The sequence below is a fragment of the Galeopterus variegatus genome, unplaced genomic scaffold, assembly GCF_000696425.1.
Source record: "Galeopterus variegatus unplaced genomic scaffold, G_variegatus-3.0.2 Scaffold205, whole genome shotgun sequence".
NCBI lineage: Eukaryota > Metazoa > Chordata > Mammalia > Dermoptera > Cynocephalidae > Galeopterus > Galeopterus variegatus.
The window spans coordinates 821,810-841,758 of NW_007726316.1; the positions used below are offsets into that span (position 1 = coordinate 821,810).

Below are 19,949 nucleotides of genomic sequence, written 5' to 3' on the forward strand. Positions count from 1 at the left end.
TGTGGAGAGACGGGAAGGCTCTGGCACTGTTGATGGGACTGTAAATTATAGAACCACTATGGAAAGCAGTATGGAGGTTTCTCAAACAACTACAGATACATCTTCCACAAGATCTAGCAATCCCACCTCTGGGTATATACCCAGAGGAATAGAAATTATCATGTCAATGGGATATCTGCAATCCTATGTTCATTGCAGCTCTGCTTCCAGTAGCAAAGACATTTAACAAACCTAAATGTCCATCATTGAATGATTGGATAAGGAAAATGTGGTATATTTACACCATGGAATACTACTCAGCTATAAAAAAGAATGTAATACTCCCAATTGCAACAACATTGATGAGCCTGGATAAGACTATGTTGAGTGAAATAAGCAAAGCATGGAGGGATAAATGCCACATGTGCTCATTCATATGTGGGAGCTGAGGAGGGAAAGACCACAGTAGTGCATTGGACTTGCAGAGGAAGAGAACATTCCTTGGGCTATAAAGTGGAGGGAGAGAAGGGGGAGGGGAAGAAAGGTTGGGACTAATTGGGTGGGGGCATGGGGTACAAGTGCTATTTGTGGTAATGGGTATGTTTCCTGTATGAATCTGGCCTTCAAATCTTGGGCCTGGTGGGTGACGATCAGTGTTGTATATCATGAATATTCATAGCCAATAAAAAAAGAGAGAAAGAAATAAAGAGCATCCAGATTGGAAAAGCTGAAGTCAAATTGTCCCTGTTTGCAGGTGACATGATGCTGTATATAGAAAGACCTAAAGCTTCTACAAAAAAAACTTTTCGAGTTGATAAACAATTTAAGTACAGTTGCAGGATTCAAAATTAACACGCAAAAATTCTGTAGCATGTTTATAATAGAATAACAAACTAGCAGAAAAAGCAATCAAGAAAGCAAGCCCATTTACAATAGTCAGCAAAAACAAAAACAAAAACAAAAATCCCCACAAATCCCAAAATCTTAGGAATAAAGTTAACCAAGGAGGTGGAATATCTCTACAATGAGAACTTCAAAGCACCATTGAAAGAAATTTAAGATGACATAAAAAGATGGAAAGGCATTCCATGCTCTTGGATTGGAAGAATCTACATTGTGAAAATTTCTATACTACCCAAAGCAATCTACAGATTTAACACAATCTCCATCAAAATACCAATGACATTCTTCATAGAAATAGAAGAAAACAATCCTAATATTCATATGGAACAACAAAAGACCCATGATAGAAAAACAACCTTAAGAAAAAAAAATTAAAAAGATTAAATAAAAAAAAAGAAAAATGGGGCCGGCCCGGTGGCGCACTCGAGAAGTACGCCGCTTGGGAGTGTGGCGGCACTCCTGCTGAGGGTTCGGATCCCATGTGGAGACCGGTTCCCGCTCACTGGCTGAGCGCAGTGTGGGTGCAACACTGAGGGTTACGGTCCCGTTGCCGGTCAGTAAAAAAAGACAAAAAAAAAAAAAAAAAGAAAAATGGGGCCGGCCCGGTGGCGCACTCGAGAAGTACGCCGCTTGGGAGTGTGGCGGCACTCCTGCTGAGGGGTCGGATCCCATGTGGAGACCGGTTCCCGCTCACTGGCTGAGCGCAGTGTGGGTGCAACACTGAGGGTTACGGTCCCGTTGCCGGTCAGTAAAAAAAAAAAAAAAAAAAAAAAAAAAAAAAAAGAAAAATGAAGGCAGAGGCGTAACACCAATTGACTTCAAAATGTAACTACAAAACAACATGGTACCAGCATAAAAACAGACACATGGACAAATGGAACAGAATATAGAACCCAGAAATCAACTTACATACTTTAAGCCAATTAAAGCACTAAGAACATGTGTTGGGTAAAGGACTGCCTCTTCAATAAATGGTGCTGAGAAAACTGGACATCCATACATAGAATGAAAATAGAACCATACCTCTCGCCATATTCCAAGTTAAACTCAAAAAGGATTAGAGACTTAAATATACATTCTGAAACTAGAGAACTCCTTTAAAAAATCTTAAGAGAAGCCATTCAGGAAGTAGGACTGGGAAAGACTTTATGAAGACGACCCCCAAAACCCAGGCAACAAATGGAAAAATAAACAAATTTGATTATATCAGACTAAAAAGCTTCTGCACAATAAAAGAAACAATTAACAGAGTAAAAAGACAATTTGCAGAGTGGGAAAAAAATATTTGTGAACTATGCTTCTTACAAAGAATTAATATCCAGAATATATACAGAACTTAAACAACTAAAGAGTAAACAACAACAACAAAAAAATCATGCAATCTCATTAAAAAATGTGCAAAGGAGCTGAACAGACATTTTTCAAAGGAAAATATACAAATGGCAAATAGACAAATGAAGAAATGCTCAGCATCACTCAGCATCAGGCAAATGCAAATCAAAACCACATTGAGATATCTCACCCCAGTTAGATTGGCTATTATCATAAAGACAGAATAATGAATGCTGGTGAGGATGTGAAGAATGGGGAACCTTCCTACACTGTTGGTGGGACTGTAAATTGGTGCAGTCATTATAGAAAACTGTGTGGAGGTTCCTCAAACAACTACAGATAGAACTGAAATATAATCAAGCAATTCAACTACTGGGTCCCACTACCAAAGGAATGGAAATAATGTTAAAGGATTATATTTTCTCCCATGATTATTGCAGCTCTATTTACAATAGCCAAGAGTTGGAACCAAACTGAATGTCCATCATTGGATGACTGGATAAGGAAAATGTGGTATATTTATAAAAGGTAATAATACTCTGTCATAAAAAAGAATGAAATACTGCCATTCGCAGCAATGTGGATGAATACAGAGAAAATTATGTTAATTGAAGTAAGGCAGGCACAGAAAAAGTAATACTACATGTCCTTACTTTTTTTTTTTTTTTTAAAGAGATGACCGGTAAGGGGATCTTAACCCTTGACTTGGTGTTGTCAGCACCATGCTCTCCCAAGTGAGCTAACCGGCCATCCCTACATGGGATCCGAACCCGTGGCCTTGGTGTTATCAGCACCACACTCTCCCAAGTGAGCCACAGGCCGGCCCAACATGTCCTTACTTATAAGTGGGAGCTTAAAATATGAAAGACAGAAAAAGAAAGAAAGAGAGAAAGATACAACAATCCCAGTAATACTTTGATCTTTCAAAGGAAGAGAACAGAACTGAAGTTGCCAGAGGTGGGAAAGGGGGAAGCATAATGGGGGTAAGGGCGAAATGGGTAAAAGGCCAAGAAAATCGATTACATTACATAATGTTGAAAATGGTAATTATTCTGAGATTTGAACATCACAAATTGCACACAGGTATTGATATCCAATGGTCAATCCCATAGATATGTACAATCAACTATGTTCCAGTAAAAATAAATAAATAAATAAATAGAGAAGTAAAAACATCTATCACTCAGAGCTGATAAAGGATTAAATAAGTAAATATGTAAAAAACCAAACATTTTGGGTAGATATTAATGGATAATATGATTCAGATATATCAAATTAAAAAAATACTTTAGAAAACATAATGTATTACCATGCTAGGGCCAAGTTCATATGGTAACACCATACACTAAGGAGGTATTTTGACTCTATATCACTCAGGTACTAATAGCCTTTAGTTTACTTTTAGCCTAAACTTTTACCTAACCTAATCAATCCTATGTAAATTTGAATCTTGTGATGCAAGTTTAGTGTTTTTAATTGTATTCCTCTCTTTTATCGTGATATCTAGAAAACTCAAGATTTAATGTTCTTTGGTTAAATGAAATACTGGTTGGGAGGATCTGACAATACATTCAGGAATAAATTTTATCCTAAAGAACTCTCACTTTTTAGTAACTTTCTACACAAGCAATAGATGCATGCAGAGCGGGCTTGTAAGAGAGCAACTGTGATAAGATCTGAGGCATGAAAAATAATTATCCAAGTCTCTCTACAGTCTACATTCCAGTTAGTTATTCTTTTAAGTTCTGAAAGTTGTGTTAATAAATTTTAGTTTTAACATAACTTCACATTTCTGTTTAGAACTAGCCCTGGATGCATTTATTTGGCAAAAATTCTGTGAAATAACTTGTATAGAAAACCCCCAGGACTTTTAAAAAATATTCTTCCAGGCCACCCTATCAAGTAGAGAACAACTGTCATTGTAAAGAATATATTTAAAAGAAAATTTTCTTGAAATGTGTGATTAATTCTCTTCCCCTCAAATTTTAGTCATAATTTATTCATAAAATATTAATATTTCAATACCCTATTATGTAAGCGATATAATGTCATATACCTAAAATAATGTTTTTCTATATAATTAGATTGTTAGTAGTATTTTTAAAATTGTGATAAATACATGTAACATAAAATTTATCATTTTAGTTATTATCAAGTGTAAAGTTCATGTTACTCACTTTAAGTGTATGCTTAATCTTTTAAGTGTACAGTAGTGTTAAGTATATTCACATTGTTTTACAGACAATCTCCAGAATATTTTTATCTTGCAAAGCTGAAAATTTATGCCCATTAAACAACATCTCAGCATTTTTTTCTCTCCCCTAGTCCCTGGCAATCACCATTCCACTTTCTGGTTCTTTGAGTTTGACTACACATATAAGTGGAATAGGACAGTATTTGTCTTCTTGTGATTGGCTTATTTCACTTAGCATAATGTTCCCAAGGTTCACCCATGTTCTAATGTGTGCCAGGATTTCCTTCTTTTATAAGGTTGGATAATATTCGCTTGTATGTATGCACTACATTTTGTTTATCCCTCCATCTGTTGATGGGCATTTTGGTTGCTTCCACCTCTGGACTGTTGTGAATGATGCTGCTATGAAGAGAGTAGTATTTTAAACCAGGGGTAGTACAAATCCCAAAGAAGTGGGTGGGAGGTTTTTTAATATCACAATGACTTGGGTGCTACTGTCATTTAGTGCCCAACTGTCAACAATGCTAACTATTAGGCAATATTTAGGACATAGACAGTTCATATTAAAGAATTGTCCTGCTCCAAATCCTATTAGCATTCATGTTGAGAAATTCTAAATAATTCAACTTGTTGTTAATATATTGGGTTTGATTCTCTTCAGAATTCAATGAATTTTAAAAGCTGATATGCAGCTAGGCTCCATTTAACACGTATGCTAGGGCCCTTACCTGTATACCTGGGTCTAAGTCTCTGCTCCTCTTACAGAGAAAAACTCTACAGCACAATGATTTATGGACATGTTTGGGTTCATTCATGTGCTGTCTGATAGAGATTTAATTCATGCCTCCCCCCACCCACGCATATACCCTTACCCCATAATGAAGGGATTCAGAGTACGCCATCCTAAAATATATCACTTTAGCATACGGATTATTTTCAAGTAACGGCATTTGAGATTCAACAGATGTAGAAAGAAGTCTTCCCAGAGATTCTCTTATCTGATTAAAAGCAGACACTTTTGAGACATGAGAACTGCTACAAATCCCCTCTCCCGGGAAAGTTTTATGACCATGAAAAATATGGAAAATTGGCGCCGAGATGGACGTACACAAACAAACCTTACTCCATTAATTTCCCCCTTAACCCTGACCTTCCCACAATTTGCCACCCTTGGAAGCTTAAAACCCTTTTCCTTTGTGTTTCAGTTCTCTACAACATTATTGTTCTTTTGTAATGCTATATAAGCCCAAGTTCTAACAATCCCTTTGAGTTATTCATTTCTGAGTCCTCCTATGTGTATGTGTGATGCACATGTTAATAAACTTCTCTTTGTATTTCTCTTGTTAATCTGTCTTTTGTCAGTCTAACTTGCCAAGCACCAGCCAAGGAACATGGGAAAGTAGAGGGAAAATATCCCTTCTCCCAACAGTGATTTCTGTTAGAATGTTAGCATATTATGTGTGAGGAAAGCGGAAGGCATTAGCTTGATTGGGTGAAAAACTTCTGTTGTATCCATACACATAAGCACTGAAGCATCATACATGCAAAAGATCTGAAATAGTATAAAATAATGAAGGGAAACCATGGTGACTGGGTGTGAGAATGGAGAGTGATGGTGCATGTGCTGTTTATATGGGAGTCTAGTTTGATGCAGTATTTTAATTTTTTTCAATTTATTAGCAGAATTATTTTTATTATTCAAATAAGAACTTCTCTTATATGTGAATTTAATGATACTTAGGTCCTTAAGTTTTCCTTATAATTGTATTTCATATGCATGCATTAATTAACAAAATAGTTTAATTTTACTTGTTTTAACTATATAAGTGTAATCATGTTAAATGTATTATTTTATGTCATGCTTCTTTAGCTCAATATTATGCTCATAAGAGTAATCTTTTTTGTTAAAATTTGCTGAGAAATTTCTGTAATCTTTGAAAGTAGTTATACTTTTAATGACAGGTTTAATAAGTAACATAGGGGATTAGAGCCCAGTATTGAATATATAATTTTTTCTTTTCATTCTAACTTCAATACATGGAACATGATCTATAAACCCAGTAAGAAAATAATAAAAAAGAAACAGAATCAGGAAGTTACTGTAGAAAAAGAAATATTTTTCAGTGGAAAACTATACATTGTCTAAAGTACAATATTATTAGGTTACCCAATTATAGCTTTATTATTTACCTTCGAGCTATTTTACAACTTTTAAATCATAGATAATGGATGCATATATAAATTACGTGCTGTCTGATAGAGATTTAATTCACACACCCCCCACGCATATACCCTTACCCCATTACTCCTAGAAAAATCAGTTGTGTTTCCACTTGCAATTCAATTCCTCTACTTCATACAAATTTGTACTCTTTGACTTTTCTTTACAGCTAGTTATAACTGTCCGGCTCCCTCATCTGAATAAGGTAAAATCTTTACCACATGTTAATTTTTATATCCATACAAATGTCACAATGTTACTTTTTTCTGAACATTATTGTTTAATGTTAATTATCAAACAAACAAGAAGCATACCTTTAACATTATGAGGAGGGGATAATTTTATAAAGCACTCTTACCTTCAGAAGACTTGATAAACTCTTTTTGTCTTTGTCTAAGAACTACCTTTTTATGGGAGATCATTAATTTCTAAGGAGCAGAGACTTAGGAAGTGCTGAAATCTCATGCTTTGTAGAGTTCTATCTTCCATTCACATGGAGTAAATGGAACATGGTTAACATTGTTGAATTATTGAATGTTAGATACAGACTTTTCTTACCAAAGCTGTAATTCAACCACTAGTATAGATAAAATACTGCCCTATTACTTCCTGGCAAGAACTTTTTTCATCATCACAAACTGGAATTGGTTTTAATAGTTTTATATTTAATAGTTTCAGTGGCATATTAGGAAAGATGTCCCATGACACTTTTTATAATCTTCATGTACAGACCTATGATATTCAATGTCAAGAAAAATAGACACATATTTGAACATTTCAATATAATAAAAAAAGACAGTTTAGAACTCTTAGTCTGCTGATCTTAGAAAGATTCAGCATGTTTTCCTGAAGTCACTTTAGTAGAAGAAGCCTTTACAAAGTTGTTAAGTAATCTAGGGCTGGCACCCCGTGGGATGAATACCAGAAAATTGGAGGAAAAAAGAGGTGCCACTTACTTCACAGCAAGAAAAAGGGTCCTTTTAATTGCATTAATCACATGACAACAAAATTTATGGATCCTGGCCACTATGCCAAAGAGGTGAGAGAATTTTAAATTAACTAATTAGGTTGGCTGGGGAGGGGTAGTATTCACTATTCACTCATAAATTTCGAAGCCAAAGTTTTATTAGTGCAAAGGCATAAATAGAAGTCATGAAAAAAAAAAGTTCTGGGAATTCTGTGGCTTATCACAAGCCATTATATCCTGAAACCATGCATTTAGCCTGGGTAGAATCTCTGAGAAATTTGTGGAAAAATTTCTCATTGAAGTGCAAAAATATAATATCAGTCTATTTTATATTCACTTCCTAAAAAGCAAATTTTAATATACATACAAAATAAGTATCTAACATGTATATTAGTTTTTAAAAAAAAAACCACACATGATCTTACATTTAATTCATTGTTAAAAATGTTAGATCCCCAGCCTGGCCCAGTGTGTACAGAGCAGGGAGACATCCAGCAAGGGAGGCAGAAGCTCTGCAGAGACCACATGCTCTGCAGTGCTGCCATGTGACCCAGCAGCCCAGCTGAGTGCATGCTGACCAGAGAGATGGCTCCCCGGAGAGGCCCAAGACCAGAGGCAACCACACACACAAGGCACTAGTGGCCAACTTAGCAGACACTAAGGTAGCCATAACAAATTGGCAACCCCAGCAACATCCTAGACAGACAATAGTGTCAAACCTGTGGACTGTGAAACCTCCTGCCATAATGACTAAACATCAAAGGAAAGATACCAGAAATATGAAAAATCAAGAAAGTACACCACAAAGGCTAATAACTTTCTAGCTCTAGATCCTATAGAACAAGAAGCCCTTGAAATGTCTGACAAGGAATTTCGAATGATAATTCTAAGGAAACTGAATGAGATACAAGAAAACTCAGCTAGACAACATGATGAAACGAGGGCTAATAACTTTCTAGCTCTAGATCCTATAGAACAAGAAGCCCTTGAAATGTCTGACAAGGAATTTCGAATGATAATTCTAAGGAAACTGAATGAGATACAAGAAAACTCAGCTAGACAACATGATGAGAAGAGGAAAAGTATACAGAACCTGAAAGAAGAAATGTACAACGAAATCAGTGCCATGAAAAAGAATGTAGCAGAGCCTGCTGAGCTGAAGAATTCATTCAATGAAATAAAAAACAAAACACAGAGTTTAACCAGCAGGCTTGCAGAAGTAGAAGAGAGAACTTTGAAACTTGAAGATGGGCTGTTTGAAATAACAAAGGCAGACAAAAAAAAAAAAAAAAAAAAGAATTAAAGGCATTGTAGAAAATTTGAGAGACATATCAGACAACTATAAGCACTCAAATATCTTAGTCCTGAGTATTCCAGAAGGGGAGGAAAAAGATTGCATTGAAAACATATTCAACAAAATAGTGGAAGAAAACCTCCCAATTATTGGAAAAGACAAAGATCTTCAGATTCAGGAAGCTCAAAGATCCCCAAACGTATTCAACCTAAAAAGTTCTTCTCTAAGACATGTTATAGTCAAATTGGCAAAACTGAAAGACAAAGAGAGAATCTTAAAAGCTGCAAGAGAGTAGAATCAAATCACCTATAAGGGAGCCCCAATCAGACTAACATCAAAAACCCTAAGAGCCAGAAAAAATGGGATGATATATTCAAAATACTAAAAGACAGAGATTGCCAGCCAAGAATACTCTACCCTGCAAGGCTGTCCTTCTGAAATGAAGGACAGATAGTATATTTCTCAGACAAACAAAAACTGTAGGAGTTCACTACCAGACGACAAACCTTCCAAGAAATTCTCAAGGGAGTATAGGGTTTGGTACCTGAAAAATAATTACCACTGCCATAAAAACCCAAGAAAAATCAAAACCCACTAGTATCATGAAAATGGCATCCATGAAGAGAAAACAAACAAAAAGGCTATCTACAATCCAGGAAACCAACAAATACAGAAAACAAACAGTAAATCAGAAAGAAAAGAACAAAAGACAACTAAGACGTCCAAACAATAATCAATAAAATGCTAAGATTAAATGAGCACTTTTCAATAACAACTGTTATTGTTAAAGGCTTAAATTCCCCAACCAGAAGACATAGACTGGCTTACTGGATTAAAAAGGAGAACCCAACTATATGCTGCCTTCAAGAGACCCACCTCACCCATAAAGACTCACATAGACTAAGAGTGAAAGGATGGAAAAAGATTTACCATGCAAACAGAAATGAAAAACGAGCTGGAGTAGCTATTCTTATATCTCATAATATAGACTTTAAACTAAACACCATAAAAAGAGAAAATGAGGGCCACTACATAATGATACAAGGATTGATCCATCAAGAAGATATAACAATCATAAATATATATGCACCCAATGTCAGAGCAGCCAGATTTATAAAACAAACCCTATTATACCTAAAGAAGGAAATAGACACTAATATCATAATAGCAGGGAACCTGAACACCCCAGTGTCAATATTGGACAGATCATCTAGGCAAAGAATCAGCAGAGAAACCCAAGATGTAAACAATACACTAGACCAATTGGACTTGGCAGGTATCTACAGAACATTCCATCCAACAATCTCACAATATTCATTCTTCTCATCAGCACATGAACCATTCTCCAGGATAGATCACATTTTAGGTCACAAATCAAGTCTCAACAAATTCAAAAAAAATGGATTTATCCCATGTATTTTCTCAGACCACAGTGGATTAAAATTAGAAACTAATAACAAACGAAATTCTGGAAACTATACAAATACATGGAAATTAAACAGCATTCTACTTCAAGACATATGGGTCCTAGAAGAAATAAAACAGGAAATCAAAAAAATTATTGAAAATAATTAAAATAATGATACATGATACCAAAACCTGAGGGATACTGCAAAAACAGTATGTAGGGGGAAATTTATCACATTAAATGCTTACTTAAGAAGACTGGAAAGATGGCAAGTGAACAACCTAACACTTCACCTTAAAGAACTAGAAAAACAAGAGCAATCCAAACCCAAAGTTAGCAGACAGAAAGAAATCATTAAGTCCAGAGCAAAACTTAATGAAATTGAAACCCCCCAAATAATACAAAAGATCAATGAATCTAAATGTTGGTTTTTTGAAAAGATAAATAAAATCGACAAACCACTAGCACGGCTAACTAAATAAAGAGAAGATCCAAATAACAAAAAATAGAAGTGAAAAAGGTGATATTACAACTGATACATCTGAAATTCAAGGAATCATTCAAGACTACTATAAACAACTATATGCCAACAAATTTGAATATCTGGAGGAAAAGGATAAATTTCTGGCCAAACACAAGCTAGCAAAACTGAGCCAAGCAGATGTAGAAAATGTGAACAGACCAATAACAATAATTGAGTTTGAAGTTGTTATCAGAAGGCTCCCAACAAAGAAAAGCCCAGGACCAGATGGATTCACAGCAGAATTTTACCAAATATTCAAAGAGAAATTGACACCATTTCTTTACAAACTATTACAAAAGAATGCAACAGAGGCAAATCTCCCAAACTCATTCTATGAAACAAACATCATTCTAGTACCAAAACCAAGAATAAATACAATTAAAAAAGAAAACTACAGGCCGATATCCTTGATGAATATGTATGCAAAAATCGCTAATAAAATACTAGCTAACAGAATACAGCAACACATACGTAAAATTATTCACCACGATCAAGTGGGATTCATCCCACGGATGCAAGGTTGGTTCAACATATGCAAATCAATAAATGCGATACACAATATCAATACTATCAAACACAAGGACCATATGATCATCACTATAGATGCTGAAAAAGCATTTGATAAAATTCAACATTCATTCATGACAATTACCCTGTATAAGCTAGGTATTGATGGAATGTATCTCAACATAATTAAAGCCATTTATAATAAACCCTCTGCCAATATCATCCTGAACAGGGAAAAGCTGAAAGCTTTTCCTTTAAGAACAGGAACTAGACAAGGATGCCCACTTTCACCACTCCTATTCAATGTAGTGTTGGAAGTACTAGCCAGAGCAATCTGAGAAGAGAAGGAAATAAAGGGCATCCAGATTGGAAAAGATGAAGTCAAACAGTCCCTGTTTGCAGATGACATGATCCTACATATCGAACAGCCTAAAGCCTATACTAAAAAACTCTTGGAGTTGATTAAATATTTCAGCACAGTAGCAGGATACAAAATCAACACACAAAAATTAGTAGCATTTCTATTCTCCAATAGTGAACATGCAGAAAGAGAAATCAAGAAAGCTTGCCAATTTACAATAGCCACCCAAAAATAAAATATTTAGGAATTGAGTTAAACAAGGATGTGAAAAATTTCTATAATGAGAACTACAAACCACTGCTGAGAGAAATTAGAGAGGATACAAGAAGAGGGAAAGATATCCCATGCTCTTAGATTGGAAGAATCAACATTGTGAAAATGCGATACTACCGAAAGTGATATATAATTTCAGTGCAATCCTCATCAAAATTCCAATGACATTTTTATCAGAAATGGAAAGAACTATCCAGACATTTATATGGAATAACAAAAGACCATGCATAGCCAAAGCAATGCTGATAAAAAAAATAAAAAATAAAGCTGGAGGCATAACGCTACATGACTTAAAACTATATTACAAAGCTATAATAACAAAAACTGCATGGTATTGGTATAAAAACAGACACACTGATGAATGGAATAGAATAGAGGATCCAGAAATCAACCCACACACCATCGGCCATCTTATATTTGACAAAGGCACCAAGCCTATTCACTGGGGAAGAGACTGCCTCTTCAACAAATGGTACTGGGATAACTGGATATCAATATTCAGGAGAATGAAACTAGACCCATACCTTTCGGCATATACTAAAGTCAACTCAAAATGGATTAAATAATTAAATATACAACCAGAACCAATAAAACTTCTTAAAGAAAACATAGGAAAAACACTTCAGGAAGTATTACTGGACACAGACTTCATGAATATGACCCCCAAAGCACAGGCAACCAAAGGAAAAATAAACAAATGGGATTATATCAAACTAAAAAGCTTCTGCACAGCAAAAGAAACAATTAACAGAGTTAAAAGACAACCAATAGAGTAGGAGAAAATATTTGTAAAATATACATCTGACAAAGGATTAATATCCAGAATATACAAGGAACTCAAGCAACTTTACAAGAAAAAAATAAAGTAACCCATGGAAAAAATGGGCAACAGAGCTAAATAGGCATTTCTCAGAGGAAGATATATGAATGGCCAACAGACATTTGAAAAAATGCTCCACATCTCTCAGCATTTGGGAAATGCACATCAAAACCACACTGAGATACCATTTCTCCCCAGTTAGCATGGCTAATATCCAAAAGACTGTGAATGATAAATGCTGGTGTGGTTGATGATAAAAAGGAACTCTCATACGTTGTTGGTGGGACTGAAAAATGGTACAACCTCTATAGAAAATGGTATGGAGGTTCCTCAAACAATTGCAGATAGATTTACCATATGACCCAGCGATCCCTCTGCTGGGAATATACCCGGAGGAATGGAAATCATCAAGTCGAAGGCATTCCTGTTCCCCAATGTTCAGTGCAACACTCTTTACAATAGCCAAGAGTTGGAACCAGCCCAAATGTCCATCATCACATGAGTAGATATGGAAAATGTGGTATATCAACATAATGGAATACTAGTCAACTATAAAAAAGAATGAAATACTGTCATTTACAATGACATGGATGGACCTAGAGAGAATTATATTAAGTGAAACAAGTCAGGCACAGAAAGAAAAATATCACATGTTCTCACTTATTTGTGGGAGCTAAAAATAAATAAATAAATACACAAAAAAAACCTGGGGTGGGGGAGGGAAGAAGATACAAAAATTACAATTCCTTGCAGTTGATATGACAAGCGAACAGATTTGAGGTTTCTGGGTGGGAGGGAGAGAAAGAGGAGGGGAGGAGGTTTCCGTAATTGGCCACAATAATCAACCACATTGTATCTTGGAAAATAAAAAAATGTTTGTGCCCTCAACAGAAACTGAATCTGCCAGAGCCTTGATCTTGGACTTCCTAGCTGCCAGATCTGTGAGAAAGAAATGTTTGTTGTTATTCGCCACCCAGTTTATGATATTTTGTTATAGCAGCCTCAGCCTGAACAAACTATGATGTTCATTTTTCTTAATGCTTCATACCACTCCATTTAATAGATATAATAGTAATTACTTCATCTGCCCTATTTTGGGGTAATTTATGTAATTTTTTCTCTACCTATATACAATGTTGCAGACCACATACATTTTTTTTGTTAACTCATATATATACTTATAGGATATATTCTAAAAATTGAAATTGCATCAAATGTTATGTTCTTTTGCTAGAAATGGACAAATTGTTCTATCAAAATAAAACATACTCTATCTTCAATGTGTTAGCATTTTTTGTTCCATATGCTTGGAGCCTTAGTAAATGGCCTCTTTTAATGTTTGCTACTGCCAATTAAAAAAAAATGTTGAAAAGGTTTTTAACTAAAAAAAAATAGATCTTTACTATGTATCTATCTTTATAATTGCACGAGTCATATGAAATATATTTATACTGAAGATAATAAAATATCATAAATTTAAAATTTGCTTATCCAGGGAAAATCTTGGGAAGACAAAAAAAATTATCATTTAACTGATTTTTATGCAATCAAATTAATCACAAATGAAGTTAATTTCTTCATGTAGCGTCAACTAAAAATCATAGGTAAAAAATATTTTCATAATGCTAAATACTATTTGAAGAGATGAAAAATAAGGATTTTAGTTTCATATATCCATATTTATTCAAGGTCTGCCAGTTTATATTTTCAATTTTCTAGACCCTCTGCCTTCCTACTTTTTGTCATCCTTGCTTATTATCCCATTTAAAGAAAATTTGTCAAATAACACCATCTCAAAACAAAATTAATTCAATTTTCATTATACATGTATAGGTATAAAACATGTTTGCCTTTAGTAGTTTTATTTTCTCTGGGCTGAATGGTTTTCTGTAATTCAGAACCAGAATAAGTTGCAAATTTTGAAAAAAGTGAGGCTTGGCCTCTTAAGGTAAAAGCATTTCACCTTAGGTGAGCCTTTTTTTTTCTTAACTAAAACATAATTGATTATACATATTTGTTGGGTACAGAGTTGACTATCAATACTTGTGTACAATATGTGAGGATAAAATCAGAATAATGAGCATATTAATCATTACAAAATATAATTATTCTTTGTGTCCATTAACCAATTTCTCCCTAACTCCCCTCCTCCTTTCCCTTTCCCACCTCTAGTAACCACAGTTCTGTTTTCTCCCTCTGATAGTTCAGCATATTATTGTGGTCTTTCTTTCTTTTCCTTTTTCTTCCTTTCCCTCTCTCCCTCCCTCCCTCCCTCCCTCCCTCCACAGAAATTTATTTCTCATACTTCTAGAGTCTGGGAAGTCCAGGATCAGGCACCAGCAGATTCAGTGTCTGGTAAGAGTCTTCTTGGTTGATTCAGTGACTACCCATTTTATTTCTGGAGCCAAACTGCCCCTCAGAATATACTCCTAATGGCATTTCTACCAGCCCTACTTAACATTAATACTTTAAGGAAATGCAGGTCAAAAACTATCTTAAAGCTGATATCATCTCCAAAGAATAATCAATATCAGCACAGAAGTATTTTCCCTCTCTGCCTGGCTTGTTTCACTTAAGATAATTTTCTCCAAGCTCATCCACGTTGTTGCATGTAGCAAAATTCCATTCTTTTTCATCGCTGATTAGTATTCCAATGCATATTCCACCCACATTTTCCTTATCCAGTAGTCCATCAATGGGCATTTAGGATGGTTTTAAAAGTTGGCTATCGTAAATAGAGCTGTGATAAATGGGAGTGCAGGTATCCATTTGGCATGGTGATTTCCATTCCTTTAGCTATATACCCAGAAGTGGGATGGCTGGATTGTATGGTAGTTCTATCTGTAGTTGTGTGAGAAACCTCCATACTGTTTTTCATAGTGGCTGTACAAATTTATAGTCCCACCAACAGTGTAGAAGAGTTGCCCTTTCTCCACATCCCTGTCAGCATTTGTTACTCTCTCTAATTTTGTTGTTGTTGGTGGTGGTGGTTGGCCAGTGCTATTCTTTGTCTTTTTGATAATAGACAGTCCAACTGGGGTGAGACGATACCTTAATGTAGTTTTGATTTGTATTTCCCTGACAAATAGTCATGTTGAGCATTTTCTTGTGTACGTATCAGCCATTTGTATGTCTTCCTTTGACAATGTCTATTCAACTCCTTTGCCTATTTTTTAATTGTATTATTTGTGTATTTTTACTGTTAAGTTGTTTGAGTTCCTCATATATTCTGGATAATAAACCCTTGTCAGATGTATAGTTTGCAAATATTTTTTCCCATTCTGTAGGCCGTCTTTTCACTCTGTTGATTGTTTCCTTTGCTGTGCAGAACCTTTTTATTTTTATATAATTCTGGTTGTTTATTCTTTTGTTGTCTGTGCTTTTGAGACCTTATTCATAAAGTCTTTGCCCAGTCCTACATCTGGAAATGGTTTCCCTATGTTTTCTTCTTGGGGTTTTATAATTTCAGGTCTTACAAAATATAAAGCCAGAGGCCTTACAGTACCTGACTTCAAATTATACTACAAAGTTGTAGTAACCAAAAGAGCATGATACTGGAGTAAAAACAGACACACAGACTAATGGAACAAAACAGGGTACCCAGAAATCAATCCACATACTTACAGCCAACTGATTTACAACAGGCACCAAGAACATGTACTGGGGAAAGGACAGCCTCTTCAATAAATGGTGCTGGGAAAACTAGATATACATGCATAGAAGAATGAAACTAGACCCGTACCCCCGCCATATGCCAGGATCAACTCAAAATGGAATACTTTAGGTGATTCTGTAAGTTTCATGGAGAGGGCATAAATCTGATCCTTCTTGAGTAGTAATCAAATTAAAAGGTAATTGGGCTGAAAAACATATTTAATTGTAGTTTAATACAATATCAGTACTGTCCATGTGGGAGGGGGCAGAAACTATATATGCATCTTTGACATGCCAACTTATTTTTAAATGTTTATAGAATGACTCCCAACTATGAAACAATACCTTGTTTTTCTTTGTCATAAAGCTAAGATAGGAGTTTTCTAGCATTATATTTACATACATGAATGAAAGTATTTTTTCTGTTAACCACAAAAAAACCAACCAACCATGCTAAGAAATTGTAAATCTAAATATTGGTCAGAGTAGACGAGAATTTGTGAATAAAGAAATGGAAAAAAATGAAGAGTTTAGCACATGGATAAGCTAATACTTTTTTTTAAACTTAAACCATGTACATGTCTTGGTATCAAGGTATTTGTGGTTTTATACTAGACAACACCTTTCTACTTTGACAGAGAAACATATGAACCTTTAGTGAAAATTAAAATGAAATTACTAGCCAAAAGTAATCTATATCTGTATGACTTCATTTTAATAGGTTGCAAAGATTTCATGTGACAATGTTGAAGGTGACCCTGTGCTCACAGAAAGCAGTGATGGTTGAGAAATTTCCCCATACTTTCATGTTCTGAGAAATTGTTAACCTCAAACCATCCTGCTCTTAAATATCTGATATAAGATCCACCTCCCAGCCTTTTTCAATGACTCAGATAAGACTGTGCCATCTTTATCCTTCCTCATGAGACCTATTAGACTCACTGATGACCTCTTTGTTTATCTGCTTCCATAAATCCCAGATTTCCCTGCTTTTCTTTGAGATTTTCTTTATTAATTAATGCTCTGTCTATTGCAATAGACTGAATAAAATCATCTCCTTAATTTTCTGGTACATTTTGTCTTTCATAGGTTGATAATGTGACTCGAATAGGATTGGGTCTTCCTTCAGATCTCCATTTACTTCAACCAAGTAAAAAGGCCTTGCAAAGACTTTGTACTCTGTTCCTTACTGGAGATCTGAGACCCACAATGAGTTTGGCTCCTATTCTTGTGCTCCAGGCTCTTGTCCATGGTAAGAATTTAATTTTGATTCCTTTTGACTACTTGCTTGATTTTTGGTGGTAGATTCCTTTGGTTTCCTGGTCTAATGATCTGATGATCTCTGCAGATGAACTAATGGTTTATAAAGAGCTTGTCTGTGTTGGGTGAAAGATTACAAACAAACCTGGTTTCTCAGTCTTTTTGTTTGTTTGTCTGTTTTGAGTCCAAATCAATGAGAAATGTCATGTCCACTGGGAAGTACATACCTATAGTGGTAAGGTTTATCTTTCTATGTTTATCTGACACATGACTAAAATTTTAGAATACAAGCTATGAGCTTTCTCTTTGACTGTGTTTGTATGTATGTATGTTTATATACCTATAAATCATATAATTTACCTCTCATAGCATAAGTGTGCAATATTTTCCTTTTTCCAGATGTATTACTTTCCTATTTCCTATTTATTACTAATAAATAAGTGAATGAATAAATAAATAAGTCTGCAAAATATTTTAAATTAAAGGAACTCACAGTTATTGGCTTATAGAAATTTAAAATCCCACTTATAAGTTTAGAATATTCCTAAAATTCCCAGAAAATAAGGAGATATATCTCCCAAAACTTTCAACGTGCTTAATTCAAAAAGTTGTTTTTATAGAAATCAACTGACAAATGTGTTAAGAATTTAGATTTACACAGTTGAGGTAAATCTTTGGTAATTGAGACTAGCTTGATGTTGTTTAATGAAAAGTATTATCTTCTCTGATTTATCACAGTTAAGTATAATATAGTTATATATTCTTATTTCGCTAGGAAATGCTTTTCCTGAAATTATACAGATTTATTGATCAAATATGCTAGCATTACTTCTACTATCTGCTTAAGGTCATGAAAAATGTAAATTTGTGTTTAAACAAGTCAAATAACTATTTTGACAACCTTTGTTTCAGTAGCAATTATGTTTTTTAGTATGTCGTCTTGAACATAATTTCCATGAGCATTAGGTAACTTAAAGTCTTGGATTGATGCTAAATCGAGTTAACTAATAAATATTCATTAGATACCTAGATCATTTGTACATAAGGTAGAATATTGATACATAGATTAATAAATTTAATGTACCTTTGCTTTTTATTTTTTATGCCACAAACAGTTTATAGATATTTTGACTTGCTAATAAACATGTTCATTTTTGCCACTTTGACGAGTTATAGGATAAGTACATATATGGATATAGGAAAATGTAGGAGGTTTTGGAAAGGAAATTTTATCTGCTGTCATCAAAGCTGGCTAAGATTTGATGACTTTCTAAATATAGGATACTGAAAAGAGCTTTAGCATCAGATATTATACTAATGCAAAGCTAGAATTTGCTTTTCTTTCCTTTACAATGACACAGTTTTCTCAGATTATTGATCTGCTCTTAATAAGAGGTTGTAAAAGGTTATTTTTTACTTCTGTGTAATCTATCTAGATAGCAACGATTCTGTGTCTTGTCAAGATAACTTTTATGGTTTGTGTTGACTTTATTATATTCTTGATGTTTTACGAAAGAAAGGTTTCGCATTTAGGAAAGAACTAAGGTCTTTACCTCCCATATTACTTTTTAAAAACTTTTATTATCACTTTGGTAAATAGACATCCAAGTATTTTTTCTTAGTAACCCATGATCCCACCTTAAACAAGCGTTCAGAACTCCTGACAATTTTTAATATTTTGCCTTCCTAAAATCAAATCTTAACTGATGTTTTTTACAGATCCAATTGTCTTTCTATGGACCCCTGGAAAATCAGAAAAGATCTGTTTTTTCACCTTATAAAAAGAAAAATGCTTGAAATAATTAAGTTTATTTGATATGCTACTGTTAGTGAGTTGATGGGAAACTTCAAATCAGAAGAAATGCTTAGCTTTCCTTAGTTTAAATATGTACTGGTAAAGTGTCATTAAATATGAATATTTCAGAAAATATATGCAGAATGGGAAGTTTCTAGAGAATTATCAATGCCCTCACTGTCCATTATATATTTCTATTTATCAGAATGCTGGTACTGCTTTGCCTGCATTAGATGATAGGACGTAATTGGAAATATTCGTAATGCAATCAAGGCCTTGCTTAGAATGTCATATTTTTTTTTTTTTGTCTTTTTTTCGTGACTGGTAAGGGGATCGCAACCCTTGGTGTGGTCTCGCCCACACCGCGCTCAGCCAGCGAGCGCACGCACCGGCCAGTCCTATATAGGATCCGAACCCGCAGCGGGAGCGTTGCTACGCTCCCAGCGCCGCACTCTCCC

General features: G+C 34.7%; 1 protein-coding gene across 1 annotated transcript in view; it reads left to right on the plus strand.

The window, feature by feature from the left end:
• LOC103584968 (proteasome subunit beta type-1-like) overlaps positions 1-19,949 on the plus strand; it is a 267,943-nt gene that overhangs the window by 217,097 nt on the left and 30,897 nt on the right. Inside the window, 1 exon segment of the mRNA XM_008565818.1 lies at positions 17,526-17,688. Coding sequence (XP_008564040.1) covers positions 17,526-17,688 — 163 coding nt within the window.